The 18,323-nt window shown below is 38.1% G+C and overlaps 1 protein-coding gene and 1 pseudogene across 1 annotated transcript; one reads left to right on the top strand and one right to left on the bottom strand.

Moving 5' to 3' along the window:
• The first annotated feature begins 2,784 nt into the window (after positions 1-2,784).
• LOC142627819 (peptide deformylase 1A, chloroplastic-like) lies at positions 2,785-6,433 on the top strand (annotated as a pseudogene).
• Positions 6,434-7,191: 758 nt separating this feature from the next.
• LOC142627818 (G-type lectin S-receptor-like serine/threonine-protein kinase At2g19130) lies at positions 7,192-12,797 on the bottom strand. Its single transcript, XM_075801715.1, has 3 exons — positions 12,622-12,797; positions 7,434-8,006; positions 7,192-7,261 (listed from the first exon to the last, which is right to left on the bottom strand). The coding sequence occupies exons 1-3, from the start codon at positions 12,795-12,797 to the stop codon at positions 7,192-7,194; spliced, it is 819 nt and encodes a 272-aa protein (XP_075657830.1).
• Positions 12,798-18,323: the final 5,526 nt, after the last annotated feature.

Genomic DNA, 18,323 nt, shown 5'->3' with positions numbered 1-18,323 from the left:
TTGTAAATCCTCAATTTCTTCTATTTTCTTTTGTATTCTTGCACTTTCTTAGGTACCAAACACAGTACCCAGCAACACAACAATCAGAAAAAGTTCCTCTATATCTTGAACAAACATTAAACACAAAAAACGTAAAGAAACTGCAAAAAACTTGGACAAGAAATAATTCAATAAAATTGTCCAAGCTATGAAAAGACTCATTCCTCAAAACCCAAGCACTGAAAAGATTCAATACAAACTATATAGTACATTATTGAACATTCTGAAGTTGACCCAAATCCTAAAGCATTATATTGAAATAATTGGAGAAAAGTTTCAATTTTTGTAACGTTATTGGTCTCATTCCGAATAACAAAAGTCACAGAATCATTCCCAATGCCTTGCACTTCGATTAGACAATTCACACCAATAGACAGCCCAAATCAAATTCAAATGACTTTTTTCCTTCAAATTCTTTGCATCAACAAAATCCACAATGGAGGCTGATTTGCCTTTGCCCTCAACCCAAGCATGTCGCACCGTTGCAGTTTAGCCTAGTTTAATTGTTGTATTTAAGAATTTGGGTGAATGGTAAGGGGTCGAAGTGAATCTGTGCAGCCTAATATTATTGTTTTGTTTTTTGTTGTTGTTGTTGTTGTTTTTTTTTTTTTTCTTTTCCAGATTGTTGTGTTTCTGGGTAAGCTTTTGGTAGCTAAGAAACTGGAAGAGTACAAAAGAAAATTAAAAAAAAAAAAGAGAAATTTTGTTTTGAATTCTTTTTTTTTTCCTTTCAATTAATTTTTTTAGATTTTTTTTATTTGACATGGCTTTTCTTTTATCTTTAAAATGCTTATGTGGATTTTTTATGTTTAATTATTTGATTTTTTTTTATCTTATTTATTATAACGACAATTATTTACAAAACATGTGATAATAAACAAACTAGACTGCTAATTGTGAACGATAGGCCAAAATCATTGTCATGAAACTAGAGATCACTAGGATTGATTGACATTGGGCCATTGGGTTGGGACATTATTTTGATAGGGATCCCTCCCAACTCCCAAATACATGAATATGATGATGTTATATCTTCAATTATGTTACTAGAAGGGCCATATGCACGCGCGCGCACACACACACGTGTGTATATATATATATATATATATATATATATATGTTTGTGTGATCATGATGGAAGAATATAATGTTTCATTGAGTTGAAAGCATCACATGGTTTGTGATCATCCAAAGCATATAAACAACAAATTTGCAAGATAAAGATTGCATAACGTAACTAGATCATGCTCACATCACAATTCACATGTGGTATTATTAGAGTAGGAAGGGACCATGTTAATGTTGTCCTTTCTAGTGTTCCTACTTCCTTTCCCTTCACTAGTCTTGCCCCAAATATGCAAGGGACCGACATCGACATTGAGGCTGTCAGTCACTATTTGGCTATTGTAGACGTAGTTTGTTGTTTTTATTTTGAATCATTCTGTTTACATAAAGAACTGCACAGCAAATTTCACAAAATATTAACATCGTAAATGCACTTTTAGTCCCTATATTTTGCACTTTATTCATTTTGGTCTCTACATTTTATTTTTACCATTTTTATTTTCTAAACCAATTAACGTCTGACATTTAGGTCATTTCCGTCACCCAACTAACGGCAAATCTGATGTGGCTGACGGTGGAATAAAAAAATAAATTAACTTATGAGGATATATATATATATATTCTTTTCTTTTTATTATATTTTTGGAAAATGTGTTCTTCATTAGAACATGATTGTTCATGTTCTTCGTTGCCCAGAAAATTTTATTTTCTCATTGTTATCTATTTACTTATTTTCTCATATCTTCGTCTCTATCATCTCGAACTCTCTCATATCTCAAACTCACTCAAGCTGAAGACTCGAAACCTTTCTCTCTCTCTTAGATAAGTATCGAACAGTGGGTCTCTGCCTCAGATCGGTGGGTGCTCCAGATCAGTGGGTGGTTTTTGTCTCAAATCGGTGAGACTTTTTCTATTTCATCTCTCTATCTCTCAACTTAGTGGTGTAGATTCCGATCACATAGATCGAGTTCATAAGGCGATACACCACTCGGTACTGGCTTTCAACGCCGACGATGAGCTGGCCATTCGAGGCGGTGAGGGGATCGTCGTCGAGAGAGGCAATGGAGTCAGCGTCAGCATCGGAGGAGGTCGTAGCTGACGTGGTGTAGGGGTGGTTGTTATGGTGGTGGTGGTGGTGTTTGGCGGCGGCGAAGGCTTGGCAGGTTTGGCGAAAGGAGGAGAGAGCTACAAAGGCGCGTGTGGGTGGGAACCACTCGTGGGTCTGGAGGAGGATATCAGATCCGTTAGCGGGTTTGAGAAAAAGAGCTAAGCAAGACATGGTGAACGATTTGGATCCGTGTAGGGTTTGGGTTTGGATCTGAGTGAAAATGAGAGGAATTGGGTGGGGGTTTTTTGAAGGAAATGAGATTGAGATGATTTGTGTTTCATTTTGATAGATGATACTTCTATTTCTGTTTGGTGTAGACTGTAGAGAGAGGAAGTGAGAAAGAAATTAATTAAAAAATAAATAGTGTTTGACTAATAGTAAAAATAAGGCCATTGATACAAAGTGTGCGTTTGGGTAGAGATTAAAAGTTAAAATTTTTTCACTATTCAGCTTATGTTTGCTACTATTTATAAGTCTCATTGTACTTTTTGACACGGTTCATAAGTCCGCGATACTATTTCAACTAACTTTTACTTTTATTCAAATTATTTTTCCTCCAATTAATCTAAGAAATGGCCATGGAAACACTCCACCCATACTCACTCCATTTCCGCCTAATATCTCTCGCCGATAAATGCCTAAAACCCGGCTCACCCGAATATTTCGAAAAACCCGAATACCCATTTCAGTACTCGGATCTTCCAACCCAAAACAGCTATTCGGTACCGGTTTTGTGACCCGGAAACCTTACAGCTCAGCTCCCAGTTCCATTCTCAGAGCATGGTGGCTCCTGGGTCTCGGAGACAAGAAGAAGACGAGCTTGCCCGATATCGTGAAGGCGGGCGACCCGGTTCTCCACGAACAAGCCCGAGAAGTTGGTGTTGAGGAAATCGGGTCGGAGCGGATCCAGAAGATAGTCGATGATATGGTTCGGGTTATGAGAAAGGCTCCTGGGGTTGGTCTAGCTGCTCCTCAGATTGGAATTCCTCTAAGGGTCAGTTTCTATCTTTTTTTTGTTTGATTTTCTTTAATGGGTCAGTTTCATTTTTTTGTTTTAGTTTCTGTTTGGTTAGTGAGAGAGTGTGAGGAAAATGTGAAGTGTAGGAGAATTATGGGTTTCGTAAGTTTTGTCATTAGGTTCAGTTGTGTGGCCCATTTTAGTTGCATAACAAGTTATCAGTAAGTCATTAACTGTATGGGAGTATGGTGTTACTGCTTTGTGTTCTGTGTCTTTGGCTGAATTGGAGTTGCATTTGTTATTTATTTTGAGAAATGAGAGTGTGTGATGTCTAAATTGAAGCTACATTGGTGGATAAGGTTGTCAATTTCATATGTTTTTATTTTGGACTGGATTTTTGTATTTTGTAAGAGGACTTGATCGTGTTTTTTTTTTTTTCTCTTAACTGGAATTTACCACATAGAGAAGAGTATTCTTTACGATTGAACTAGATATCTTGAAGTATCATATAACAATGTAAGACAAATTGACCCCCAAAAAAAAAGACACAGTTAAGAGAGATATGATATGAGTCTTGCAGTTAAAGGCTTATGGCTTATTTTACTTTACCTGCTTCTTAATCTAAAGGAAATGTATTTTCTTATCGTTTTAAAGATTACTGTTTTGTTGCTGCTAACTTTACGTGTGAATGAAGGGAAATAGAGGGACCATTCTGTCACCATATTTTGTTGCCATTTGCTACACTAAAGATTGTGAGTGAATTTAAATCTTTTTATAAAACCTTACCTCTTGGCAGAACCTACTTTTTAAGTAGAGAGATTAGAATCGTCTTATTGACTATGTTGTTATTATCTCTGCAGATAATAGTTTAGAAGATACAAAAGGATGTATCAGTTATGCACCCAAGGAAGAGACCAAAGCACGAGATAGACGGCCTTTTGATCTTCTGGTATGTCAACTTCGATGTTCAAATACAACATTCAAATGATCTTGATATTTGTAGCATCCAAGAACTTTCACTTGACAATTACAATTTATTAGTTCTTTTGGGGCAGGTCATTTTCAACCCGAAGCTTAAGAAGAAGAGCAACCGGACTGCACTATTTTTTGAAGGGTGCCTGAGGTAAAATACAGACAGATAATGTGCAATGTGTTTTTTATTTTAAACTTATGGTATAGTTTTCTGTTCCTTTGGGATCCTTTGTTCCCATTGTGTGATGCATGAGATGAGACAAATCTTTTATTTCCCATCCTTTGTTTCCATTTCAAGCTTTATTTCAGTGACCATCTTTTCCTGTTACGTTGTGATCAATTGAGTAGTTGGCATTTGTATATTTTGTATTCTAGTATTTTATCTTGCCGTACAAGCCCTGTTAAGAGGATACAAAACATAACATACCACAGAGTGAGAGTAAATGAAATAAAAGGGAGTCCTCAATGGGCAATGGCAGCATCATTTTGTGAGAACCTATGACTTGTTCCATTAATTAATGACCATGGCTTCATTTTATGAAAGGCCTATCCTTTGAACAATAACTGTTATGATACTTCTGAAGGCTCTATTGCATTTTGTGCTCCACTTTACATATGATACATTTGATTGGTGTAAAAAATACTATTAGGCTTGGGTGGGTTAGTCAAGTTGTTATCGGATATAAATTTAGCCTTAAGTTCCCATGCGTGACTGTCTCTTTTACCCCCATAAACTTATTGTCAAAAGTCATATTTAAGGTAAATAATTTTTTTTATATACTTTTTATCTAACGCCTTACAATTAATTAAAGTGGAAAATTATAGCCTTAATTTGATTTTCAGTTGTGGGTTCCAGTTAACTCAATTGGTAAAGTCTCTGATAGTTGTATAAGAGATCTAGGGTTCAATCTCTGCCTACACTAAAAACTGATTGGTGTCTTGGTCTGATGATAAAGAGCTATCATTAGGAGCGAACGCTATAAGTTAAAACTCAAAAAAAATTTTGATTTTCAGTTAACCAATTTTTCCTTGTGAATATTGAAATTATTGTAAATTCAAAGATTAAGTGAAGCTTGTGTGGGCCTTTTTTGCAAGTGTTGGGCTGGGCCGCCTGCCACTACACTAGGCCCAAAGATTTCTAGATCGAGGAGTTGGGACCGGTCTGAGAGCAAACCTTCCCGGTCCGGTTTGTGCGCAAACAATGCCCCTATTAATCAGGTCTTGATCATACGCTTATGGTAGGCAGAATTGTTACGTTAACTACAACATGCAGATATAATAAAGACAATAATGAGAATTTAGATAAAATAGACGGTGGGCCTTGATGAGGAGTGCCCGTTTTGCACAATAGTAACAAAAGAATAAGTATTGAATGGAGAACAACGAGCGTATTAAAGAAATAAATGTTAGCCTGCTGCGTTAAACCAATCTGCAGGGTCTGCGTTAGGAAGGGGAACCACTTCTTCAATGCTACTAATCTCTCTAAGAGGGAAATTAGTTGCTTTGAAGGAGCAAGCATAAGTGACTTGGATTGGGTGAAGTCTTTTTTTGTTACCAGAGAGCATGGATTGGAGGGGGAGAGGGAGATTAACCCATTTGGTGCATGCCAATCGCTCTGTTCTCTTCGCTCTCTCTCTTACTTCTCCTCTCTGTTCCTTTTAATTCTTTTCCTTCTTTCTTTTTTCATTTTTACCCTCCTTTTACTCTTTCTCTCTTTCTCATTTTTTTCTTACTCCTCTGTTTCTATAATTCTAGCGATTATCTCATAGAGGTTGCCGTCCCCCTAGCCGTGCATAGTAGGGCTCCTTATATTGGGCCAGCTATGCTTGGTTTTTACCATTTTAGCCCTTAACCGTTTTTGTCTAGCATGGGTTTCTTTGCCAACCATCACTAACTGGTTAGCCATCCAACCAGCGCCACTCTGCCTCACCAGACAAAGAAGACTTTTTTGTTTGCTTGCTCGCCTCGACACTCTTACCTGCCACGATGTAAATACTCTCATTTTCTCTATCCCTCATGACATTCACCTAATGGTTCCAAATCAGCTTTGCCTCTTTTAGGTAGTATGTCATCCCAGCAGGACATTGCCTCCAAAAGAGCTTGAATAGGAAACACGAAAATGAGTTTTTTTCCCTCCCCACTGCCAGATCATACCCCATTACTTCTGACCCATGACTTCACCATTTCCTGTATTGGTTAGGTACAGGCTGGTGGTGCCTGGGCCTTGCACGTGCCTTGCCTCCATGCTTATTCAAATTCCGCCTACTGCTCATCTGTCTGCCATGGTCTGAAAGTCAAATTATCCAATTTGCCGATCGTTTTTGGCTTGTTTTGGCGTGGGCTGCTTTCCCTGGCTTTGCATTTATGGCTTGCTTTTCTTAGAAGGCGGGCCTTGCCAGATTGTGGGCTGTTCTTATATTTCCAGCCCCTTGTTACTTGTTTCCTGCCGCATCATTCTATGCCTGCCGTGAGTTTTGCTTAACCCAGGCCTGCTAGGCTTCTTTGGGCTTTTCTGTCCACTCTCTCTCCTAAGGCCCAATAATCTCATTGGACCCTTTGCCACTCGCGAGCTCCCTTGTCCCACCTACTTTTGTTTGGACATCATGGGCCTTCTTACTTTCTTAGAGCATTCTTGGCCCTTTGCAATTCTGTATTTCCCATGGGCTTCTACTAACTCCTTGGGCTTCCTCGGTCCAAGTACTTCTCACTTTTTCCTTGGGGTTCATGGGCTCTCCATTGCCCCTTACTTTCTTTACTTTACATTACCTTGGGCCTGCTGTGACAGTCGTGGCCTATTCTCACTTTTCTACATCCATACAGCCCATGGGTTTGTCATTTCTTTCTTTCGGGCCCTTTTAGGCCTACTTACTTTCTTAGGGTCCATTTATTTGCTTTATAGACTCATTATCCATCATTCCTGCCACTTAGCTTAATGACATTTTCATACTACTCTCTTTTGCCCATGACTTTGGGCCTTCTCTCCAGCTGGGCTTACAAAAAATGAGCATCTACAAAGCTATAATAGTTTTTTTTTTTTTTTGTTGATAAATTAGGATTTTCGGTTGTGGCCAGAATAAATTCCACCGCTGGGTGGATTCCATCCAAGACGGTTGCTGTATCTGCTCCGATACGTCCATTACAAATATACTAGCGATACTAGGATCGTATAGATTATATGTAAAATAAGTCTCTTCCTGATTGGAAGTGTAGCTAAAATTATATATATAATTAGATTTCATTTCAGGAATAAAGCTGAAGATCTTCCCATCCCAAGGCCCGCTTGTCCAATACAACCCTTCAGGCTTCCGCGAGGTTATAAACTGAGTTATTCCCTTATGATCGAGCTCCAATGAAAAAACTCCAGGACTAGGGTCATGAAGATTTCTCCAAGACACCAATGACCAAGACTTTCCGCTATTGTTTTTATACTCAAGCTTCATTCCAGGTAAAAAGGTATGGGAAGGAAAATCGAAGCTCTGCCACAAGATATTTGAGTTTTCATCTCTTAAAACAAGGTTTCCCGAATCCAATAGCGTAGCACTTACTTTTGCATTGCCATTGGACGGCATGTTGGATACCGAGTAAGATAACTGACCGTCCATAATCACGAGGTTCCCATCATTACTAATAGTGAGAACTGCAGAAGAACTGACAATTTGGTAATTTCGGTTGGCTACCCATGTGACAGTTTGCTTTGATACCTTTTTGAACCATATTCCCACGTATTGATATGTGGAGTTTCCAGGACGAAAGAATCCTAGTTCAAATTTTGCACCAGCTGATACTATAGTTTCCGTAATTGTAATAGATTGTCCTTGCGATATAGTATCTCTGGCAGCATGAGATGAAAGAAGGGGCATAATACTAATAGCATCAGCAGGAAAACAAGATGAGTAGACTTACAAGTTAGCATATCCATGCTACTCACAAGAAATCCATGCAAGGTCACCAGAGCTTGTTCAAGCATCAACTTGTTATAAGAGCAATTCCAGCTCCGGTAGTGAGTTTTCATATGTTTGACTCAGACCTTGAGTCGTCACACAGTTTCTAGCCAAAGATATTAACTCTAGGCATATTTTTCTTTGTTTAGTTTTCAGGTAGCTATCAGAAGTTTAGGTGGGGGACAAGTCCACTTAATGCAGTAGACTACTAGAGCCAATCCGGTCTATTGCTACATTTTCTTGATTTCCAACAAATAACCGTTTGAAAATGTATAAATTTAAGGAGGCAAAAAAGTATCGTTATCTTTTTATACACCATTTTCAATGGCATTTTAGAGAACACTCCTCAGAAAACATCTCTCTTATTGTCTCTCTACCATCAATTTATATTAGTGCATTTAGATTTTAGATTGTGCAAAGTATACATTTAAAAAATTCAGGAGCCTTACTAAGTTTTGATTAGGGTCCGTTTTGCCTTGCGCAGTAATCAAGGACAGCCCTAGGCCTAGGCCATTTTGGGCATTATCTAGGATCCCTAAGAGCATTCTCATTGGCAATTGTAAATGGTATATGTAGAGAAAATTTAGCATAAAGGCACAAAAAGAGCCCAGCAGCCGAACTTGTAAAATCTTACAATTGCAAATTTTTTTGCAATTGTGCTATAGTGCCATCCTAAATGTAAAAGCAGGATAATTGAATTTGTTTTCAAGGCTTGACTTTCACGGTTCAAGGCATTTCATTTATAGAAGAGTTTGTTATAGGTTCAAATTCAAATACAATTCTGACTTATATAAAAATTCAGATATACTTCTATCTAATCAATTAGATACAAATTCAAAATACAATTCTATCTTATCCTAATCCTATCTCATCACAATCCGAGATTTGTATTTTGAATACTACAGTTGTGATACATTAGTAACTCTAGCTGCATATGAATTAGCTGCTATCCTTGATTGGGTTCGCCAACTGGGTTCGTGTGGTTTCTGCTTTGATCTCTTGTTTGTGTTTGTGTTTGTGTGGGTTCGTGTGGTTTCTGCTTGGGTTTGTGTTTGTTTTTGTGTTCGTGTTTGTGTGGGTTCGCCACTGTTTCTGCTTTGTCCCTTGTTCATGGATTTTTATTAGAGGGGAGCAAAGGAAGAAGAAGAAGAGAGATTGGCTCTTTGGCTTTCTCATGTGGAAATCAAGTGTTTAAAACTCGAGTTTCAAGTGAATTTTCGTTGAAATCGAGTATGTGATACTCGATTTGCTACAGTGATCTCGAGTCCCTTAGCCTAAAGATATTAGTTTGCTAAATAGTTTAGAAACGATACTAACTAACAAAATTGTTTTAAAATTAGTGTTATTTTGAAAAGAAAAAAAAAATCCAATTTTTAGGGATAAAGTTGAAAATATGGAAAAGTGAACATCTCTTATTTGTTCTCTTGATACATAGAGATATCAAAATATGATGAATGAAATATAAAATTAAATAAAAACAATAAAAAATTATTATTTTTAGGTACAAGAATAAAAATTCTTTGCATCCATATTTCATCAATCATAGTTTTCCAACTCTTGAAATGAAATAAAAATAATACCTCTCATATTGTGATTGGAAGAGAACATCCAATGAGACGGCATCAGATTGAATTCGTGGGTCCTCTTCTTGAATGCAAATCCTCTATACCACTTTTTATGTACCACTCTATATTCCACCAATCATTATTTACCATGTGTATAATTGCTTTCCATTTTAAAATTCAGTTATTTTATAAGGAAAGTAAAATGAAAACATAACAAGTAGTGATTGGTGGAACATAGAGTAGTACACAAAAAGTGGTACAGAAGATTAGGGGGCTGTTTGGATTTGCTATTTCCATAACTCATAATTTTGTTTCCATAATTCATAACTAAAAAATGGTGGGACCCATGGCTGAGAAGTCCGTTTGGATTTTGTTTCCAGTTTTTGTTTCCATCACTCAATTATTTAATTTTTGAGTAATGAGTTATGGAAATTGAAAACACATTTCGGGTGTTTTCAAAATGTGTTTTCAGTTTCCATAACTCTATTTTTCATGGCATTTTGGTAATTAAACACATATTGAGGGACCCACTGGTCAGAGGTTAGTCGCAACTTTTGATTTTTTTTTTTCACTGGGTTTGGTGAGTTTAGGTCTTCTTCTTCTTCCTTTTTTCTTTTTCTTTTCACACGGCTTCATATCCAAAACCAACATCATACCTTCATCCGAAAATGCAATATCAACCTTCAATTTAACATCAAAATCCATAATCCCCTTAAGGAAATCCAAAATCCAAAAAGAAAAAAGGGGCTGAGAAAGATGAGAGGCAGAGAAAGATGAGAGTCAGGCGTCGATGTCATCGGCTTCCATTGATTTCCGCTTCCAATCTTCACTTGCCGCCTCCTCCTTCTGACTCGCCTCCACACTTGTGCTCGAACTCCCTGGCGATGAAGTCACCATCATCTCACAAGTCATCATCTCCACTTGTAATACCCGAAAGAAAGAAAAAAAAAATTAAAAGGAGGGGTATTTAAGTAAATTTGTTTATGGGGTCAATTGTTATAATTAAAATTACTAAGGGGTTTTTAGAAAATAAGGTTGAAACCCTAGTTTTATATAGTCTAATTTAAGTCAGCGTATACTGACAGATGTTTTGAGGGAGGAGACTAGCCAAAATACTCAAGTAGAGAAGGTTTGACTGCACAATTGAGGTAAGAGCCTAAGAATCTCTCTCTTGTGAAAACTAAGCGCTACTTGGAATTAGAATATATTTTATGTTGGTATTTTGGACAGTAGCGAAATTATCCAAAAATTTATACGGAGAAGGTTGGAATTTGGGCGATAAATCCTTTTTTTTTTTCACTACATGTCTTCTCTGTAATATCCTTAATTCGGGTGCTTTGTTGGTCATGGAATTGCTCTGGGCGCATACTACTTTTTGTAAACATTTACTATAAGAAATAGTGGACTATAGGTTAGACCACCAATAGTCCAATAGCTTATTTGACTTTAGAGTTTATGGAGATAAGAGGTAGAGACTTTTTGGTTAAAGTTTGAACTCAACTTTACAGAGCATTCAATACCTATATATATGCTTTGACTTTTCAGCTCAAATGATCATGTGAGGAGAGTCTTATATTTCACAGTGCCTTGGATTTTTTTTTTTTTTTTTGCGTGAAACAAATTTTAAACAAGTCAATGCAAATGATAGAATGTGGAATATAGCCATAGAGAAACCGTAGGAGAGTTAATAGTGAGAAATTATTGGGTAATTTAGAAGTTTCTCCTTTGGTCAAATATCTTGCAAGTTATTCTTATTATTTGATTATTAAGTAAATGGTGCTTTAAAATTGTTAGGTGATATCTAAGGATTTTAGAGAAAGTGTTAGGGAGAAGTTCTTTGTGGTGAGCTAGCTGAGGTAAGTAACCTTATCCTGATTGGGTTTTATTTTACTTGTATTAATGTATTTTTAACTACTGAAAATTTGTTTATAATTGTTAAAATTTTTATTTCTATTGTATCACTAATTTCAAGTAAATAATTTCCACAAATATATATGAGCGTTGAATATAAGATTTATTTTATTTAATTGTTTTTTTTTAGCTATATTGATTTAAAGTAAGGAATATAGAAATATAACAAATGTATTGAAATATTGAATATATGATTATATGTATATGCATTTGAATAAAATATATTTTTGTCATAAATTATGATTTCATATATATGATTATGGACAGTCTGACTATGAATTGATTTTGATACCCAAACCAATGGGGGTTATTCATTGGTACTCTAATACCCAAAACAATGGGAGTTATTCATTGGTACTCTGATACCCAAACCGATGGGAATTATTCATTGGTACTCTGATACCTAGCCAATGGGGATTATTTATTGGTATTCTGATGCGTAGTCACGAGGATATAGTGTGACCATAGTCATAAGATTGTTAAGAATATGAATTACGTTGAATATTTAACTATTTTGAGTCATTAAAACTGCTTATGTATTTTTGGAATTTATTGTAAGTTATAGCTTTTGATATATGGAAAACTAACTACCTTCTAAATCATCTATGATATAATTGTAAGATTAAAGTATGTGATCTATTTGCAACGTATATTTTAAGATTATGAAATTTCTTTAGTTATTCTTGAAAACCCATAGCATATTATAACTTTTGAAGATTCATATTACATCTTATTATTTTACAGATCTATTGCTGGATAGAACTTATTAGAATTTTGGTTACTTATTGAGTTGTCAACTCACCCCCCCCCCCCTTTCTCCTTTCAGATTTTGATCAAGAAGAGTAGCATATGTTTGAGCTTCCACTGGGATGTGCGCATGAGTGAAGTTTAGGAAATCAATGGAATAAGATTTGAACTTTTATGTTTAATATTACCTTTTTTGTGTAGACCTTTAGATTTAAAGGATTTAGTTATTTCATATTGATGTTGGAAGATTATTATTTGGAGATCTTTTGAGAGGGCCTACAAGTGTGTGGCTGCTGTCACGTGCCTAGCTCTTACTTGAGTTTGGGGCGTAACACCACCTTGCTCCTATCACCACCACCGGAAGATGTAACTGCCACTTTAGTGCCACCTCCGCTCATGGTAATGCAACCCTTATCCATCACAGCCCAAGTCTCGGGAGTCTCATTTGAATCCACCATTGTACTCGATTCCCTTACCACCACTGCCGCCATTCTCTTGTTTTTGTTGTTGTCGTTGTTCTCTTGTTCCAATTTCGATGGTGGAGATCTTCTTATAGATCTTTGGTTCATGAGGGTTTTGGCAGAATAAAAGGGCTGAGAAAGATGAGAGTCAAGAGAAAAAGAAAAAAAAAAAAAAAGGAGAGAGAAAAGGAAATGACATTGGGTCAGTGAATGAGTCCTTGTTTTTTTAGTTTTTTGGTTGAAAACATAAACTGAGTGATGGTGCCAAATAGACTTCATGTAGGGAGTTGGGGTATTTTAAGTGATTAGTGATGAGTGACGAAAATTGATTGAGGAGTGATGAGTGATGAAAAAAAAATCCAAACAAGGCCTAGGACTCCCTCTTCCCTTTCTCCTTGTTTGGTCCCCGTCCCATTCTCGCTCCCATGAGTATCTCTCAACTCTCTCCCTCTCTTCTCCGAGCAGCGTCTTGGATTCTCTATCTTACCTGTTCGGGTGGGTCTTTGGTTGTGGTGCATTCAGCGTTTGACAACCATAAAGGTTAAATTTCTGTGGGTCTTGGGTTGGGTGATCTTGGTGAATTTGGTAGAGGTTTCAGCCAAGGTGGTTGTTCTGGTTCTTCGGCCGGTTTGGAGTGTTAGAAATACTGAATTCAATAGTATTGTATTTCTCACTGAAAGAATATACATGAGTGCCTTTATATAGAAGGCATATGAGTGCAGTACAAGTAAATATGAGTGCAGTACAAGTAAGAGTATAGTACAAGAATGTGTGCTATACAAGTAAACTAGTTGGGCCTAAAGCCCACAACACTATACATGTTAATAGCCCCCCTCAAACTCAAGATGGATGTAAGACCAACTTGAGGTTGTCAACCAAAGTACGAAGGCATCCTTTAGGATGTGACTTGGTGAAGATATCTGCAAGTTGATCTGTAGAGGAGACTGAGATTAGCTTGAGAGCACCATGGATAATATGATAACAGATAAAATGACAATCGATATCGATGTGTTTAGTCCGTTCATGGAAGACATCATTGTGAGCAATATGAATGACACTCTTGTTGTCACAATAAAGAGGAGTATCAGAGGATGTAGACACACCTAAGTCTTTGAGAAGTCATCGTAGCCAAAGAAGCTCAGATGTGGTATCAGCAAGGGCACGATATTCTACTTCAGTACTGGAACGGGCCACATGAGTTTGTTTCTTGCTTCGCCAAGAAATCAGAGAAGAACAAAAAAGAAAGCAATAACCAGTGGTGGACCTGTGATCAGTGGGATCTCTTGCCCAATTAGCATCAGAAAATGCACAAAGAACAAGAGGAGACTGAGCAAAGTAGAAAAGACCATGGAAGAGAGTGCCCTTTAGGTACCGAAGAATGCGCAAAATAGCAGCATAGTGAGTCGATCGTGGAGCAAACAGATATTGGCTCACCTGGTGAACAGCATAGGAAATGTTTGGACGAGTAACAGTGAGATAAACTAGGCTGCCAACTAAGCGTCTGTAAAGAGAGGGATTAGACAATGGTTTCCCCCTTGAGGGAGTCAGATGCGCATTAAACTCAACTGGAGTGTCAACAGTCTTGCTATCAGTGAGTCCAACTCTAGACAAGAGTTCAGAGGCATACTTGGCTTGAGTAATGTAAAGTCCATCTGTAGAATGAGTGATTTCAAGTCCCAAGAAGTAGCTGAGATGTCCAAAATCTTTCATCGCAAACTGCTGACTGAGAAAATCCTTGAGTTCTTGAATGCCACTGAGGTCATCACCAGTTATGATCATATCATCCATATACAGGAGAAGTAAAATAGTGCCTTTGTCAGTGCGACGAAGAAATAAGGCAGAATCATAATGACTGGCTATGTAACCCAAGCGAGAGATGATAGAGTTGAATTTGGCAAACCAAGCTCGTGGAGCTTGTTTAAGGCCATAAAGTGCACGTCGAAAGTGACAAACCTTGTTTGATTCAACAAAGAGACCAGGAGAAGGTTGCATATAAAATTCTTCACTTAAATCCCCATTAAGGAATGCATTTTTAACATCCATCTGGAAAAGGTCCTATTAACTGGCAGTAGCAATAGCTAAGAGGGCACGAACAGATGAGATACAAGCAACCAGAGCAAAGGTCTCTTCATAATCAATTCCATACTCCTGTGTAAAACCTTTTGCAACAAGACGAGCTTTGTAGCGCTCAATGGACCCATCAGAGCGAGTCTTAATCTTGTAGATCCACTTACAACCAACCACAGATTTCCTAGGGGGGAGAGTGACCAAGTCCCAAGTATGGTTTTTAGATAATGCATCAAGTTCCTCTTTCATTACAATCTGCCATAAAGGGTCAGTGGAAGCCTCACGATAGGTGTAAGGCTCGTGCAGTGTAGCAAGGGCAGTGTAACAATGATAGTCAAGTAAATGTGCAAGAATAGACCTTACCCGAGTTGAGTGACGAGGTGGAATATCTTATGCATGATCTTCAAGTGGAGCAGGAGCAGGGAACCCAAGATCAGGGTTGGGTTGCTCGTCTTCGACCTGTTCATCTTCCACCTGTTCATCTTCCACCTGTTCATTAAAGGGGGAACTAGGAAAGGGATCAAGGATATTTGGTGGTTGGACAGAGAAGTCTAAAGGAGAATCAGGAGCAGCTATAGAAGGGTCAGGAGCAGCTATAGAAGGAATATGTGCTTCATCTGGAAATAGATCTAAGATAGAAGATGAAGATAAAGAAGCACGGAAGTGAGAGAGCTCGATAAAGAAGCGATGTTCCCAAAAGAAAATATTGCGGGAGATACGAAGGCGATGAGAAACAGGATCATAACACTGATACCCCTTTTGAGTTTCACCATAACCAAGAAAACAACAAAGCCTTGACCTAGGCTCAAGTTTGTTATGCTTATGTGGCTGAAGAAGAACGAAACAAGCAGAGCCGAAGGAGCGAAGGTGGTGATAGTTTGGAGGTGACCCAAAAAGGCGCTCATATGGAGTTTGATTTTGGATGACAGGACTGGGAATGCGATTAATAGCATGAACAGCATGAAGAGCAACTTCGCCCCAAAAAGGAGCAGGAACTTTGGCAGAGAGAAGGAGAGCACGAATAGTGTCAAAAATATGACGAAATTTTCGTTCGGCTCTACCATTTTGCTGAGAGGTACCTGGACAAGTTAGTTGATGAACAATGTCATAGGAATGCAAAACAACTTGGAAAGCATATTGAGTGTACTCAAGAGAATTATTAGATCAAAAAATTTTGATACGTTTGAAAAATTGAGTTTCAACCATTATTGCAAAATTAGAATATACTTGCAATAATTTAGAAAGATGTTTCATATTAAAAATCCAGCTATAACGAGAGTAATCATCAACAAAGACAACAAAATATCAAGATCCACCAATACTAGAGACGGAGGAAGGTCCCCAAACATCAGAATGAATAAGGTCAAAGATATCAGTGGATATTGATCCATTAGTATTGAAAGGCAAAGCTGGCTGTTTTCCTAACTGACATGAAACACAATCAAAATTTTCTATAGACACTGAACCTAACAAACCTCTAGAAGCCAATTGTTGTACACGAGAAGAAGATGCGTGACCAAGTCGAGCATGCCAAAGTGCAAGGGAAGGAATAGAATAAACTACAGCAGCTGTGGCAACAGAAACAGAAGCAACAAGTTGAAGACGAAGGTTGTCAACGGGAAACATACGCCCAACTCTAGGACCGGTCCCAAGCTCCTGTCCCATCCTTGGATCCTGCACAATACACCCAGAATAATCAAATATAATGCGATAACCCAACTCAGCTAACTGTCCCACGGAAAACAAATTGTAAGAAAGGTCAGGAACATTAAAGACCCTAGGAACTGAGAGGTTGGAGGTCGAAACTGAACCTATATTATGACCAGACATTGTGGAACCATTTGCTCTGCGAATATTAAGAGGGTGTGGTGCGGGTTTAAGTTTAGAAAATAAGGACAAGTGAGGTGTCATGTGATTGCAACAAGCAAAATCCATAAGCCAAGAGGAAGGAGACACACTAGATAAAGCTGAGAGAGAAGAAGAATAAGATACATTACCAACCATACGAATGACATTGACGATGATGTTTTTAAGGTCATCTGTGGATATGGTGAAAGTGCGACCTGAAGACTTAGACTATACAGAGATGAGAGCCATTGGTTGGACACTCTCAGTGTTAGCAATAGTAGCAGCAGAAATTGAAACATCTGATTTGTTGCGATGATAGCAAGTCTCAATATTGTGGCCAAAACATTTACAAAAATTACAAAAACGTTTGCTGGATTGGCGGCGACAATTATTGCAATAAGAAGAACACCTGTCCCTATTATTCATTTAGAAGCAAAATATGCAAAACTGGACTGCAAAAATGAAATCTACGCGAAAAACTGGGTAAGGAGCACCTGGACTGCAAAAAGTCAACCCGGAGAAAAGTCAACGGTCAAAGTCAACCTTCAGTCAAAGTCAACGGTCAAGTCAATGCAGGTCAACGATGGCGTGGCGGATGACGTCAGCAGCGAATGTATGATGATGTTAGCTGATGACGTGGCAGTGCTGACGTCACTTAGGGCTGACGTTAGCAGGTGCAGACTGGCGCATGCAGCGCGTGAAGAAGGTTGTCGGCGCATGGCAGCACATGGGCGCGTGAGCTCTAGCGCAGGATCTTTTGGCGGCGTGTGAGGGCACGTGAGGGTTCCGATGACTTCAAGTTTTTCGCGATTGAGTAGATCAGTGTGAGACGATCAGTGTGGTACCTGAAAAATATTTATCGAAGCAAGATGCACGGCGAAGACAGTAAATGCAATGGTCTGTGTGGTGCGAGACTCCTCAACGACAGCGGCTGCAGGTCCAGAACCCAAGGACAACGACTGGAAGACATCGGAGGTTCTACGGTGAAAGACTGCGTCAGCTGCTGTGATGGCGGAAGCGATGTTGAAAATGGAGTAACACCAAAAAAGACAGGATTGCTAAGAAAATGTCAGAGTAGTGGCTCTGATATCATGTTAGAAATACTGAATTCAATAGTATTGTATTTCTCATTGAAAGAATATACATGAGTGCCTTTATATAGGAGGTATATGAGTGCAGTTCAAGTAAATATGAGTTCAGTACAAGTAAGAGTGTAGTACAAGAATGTGTGTTATATAAGTAAACTAGTTAGGCCTAAAGCCCACAACACTATACATGTTAACATGGAGGACTAGGTCATGCTCGTTTTGTTGTGATGAAGAAGCAAGATATTTGAAGTGGCTACATTGAAAAGCTTCATGGGTATTCTCTTTTTAGCGCAGTCCTTTGTCTCTTTCAGCTTACGTAGATGTTGATTGGGCTGTTGATACCCTCTAAACTCTAAAGACACCACAACAGCTTAGATTTTTTGTCTTGTCTTGGCATTAATCGCATTACTTGGTCTGCCAAGAAAAACACTCACACTATCTTACTCCTCCACTGTAGTTGAATACCAATCATTGCTTCCACTGCTACTTTAGTTATGTTGGCTTTATACAATTTTATAGGGCTTTGGGTGTTTCATTCATCATATTCCTCGGA

The sequence above is a fragment of the Castanea sativa genome, chromosome 3 (assembly GCF_040712315.1).
Source record: "Castanea sativa cultivar Marrone di Chiusa Pesio chromosome 3, ASM4071231v1".
In the NCBI taxonomy this organism is placed as follows: Eukaryota; Viridiplantae; Streptophyta; class Magnoliopsida; order Fagales; family Fagaceae; genus Castanea; species Castanea sativa.
This window is presented reverse-complemented; position numbering and strand designations above follow the sequence as displayed.

Bases quoted from the DNA above. Each gene is read 5' to 3' on its own strand.
- LOC142627818 (XM_075801715.1), bottom strand. From the start codon at position 12,797: ATGGCGGCAGTGGTGGTAAGGGAATCGAGTACAATGGTGGATTCAAAT. The intron at 8,007-12,621 runs GTAAGAGCTAGG...TGATGCTATTAG, and splicing joins GTGTTACGCCCCAAACTCAA to TATTATGCCCCTTCTTTCAT. The intron at 7,262-7,433 runs GTATTGGACAAG...GTATCGGAGCAG, and splicing joins TCGCGGAAGCCTGAAGGGTT to ATACAGCAACCGTCTTGGAT.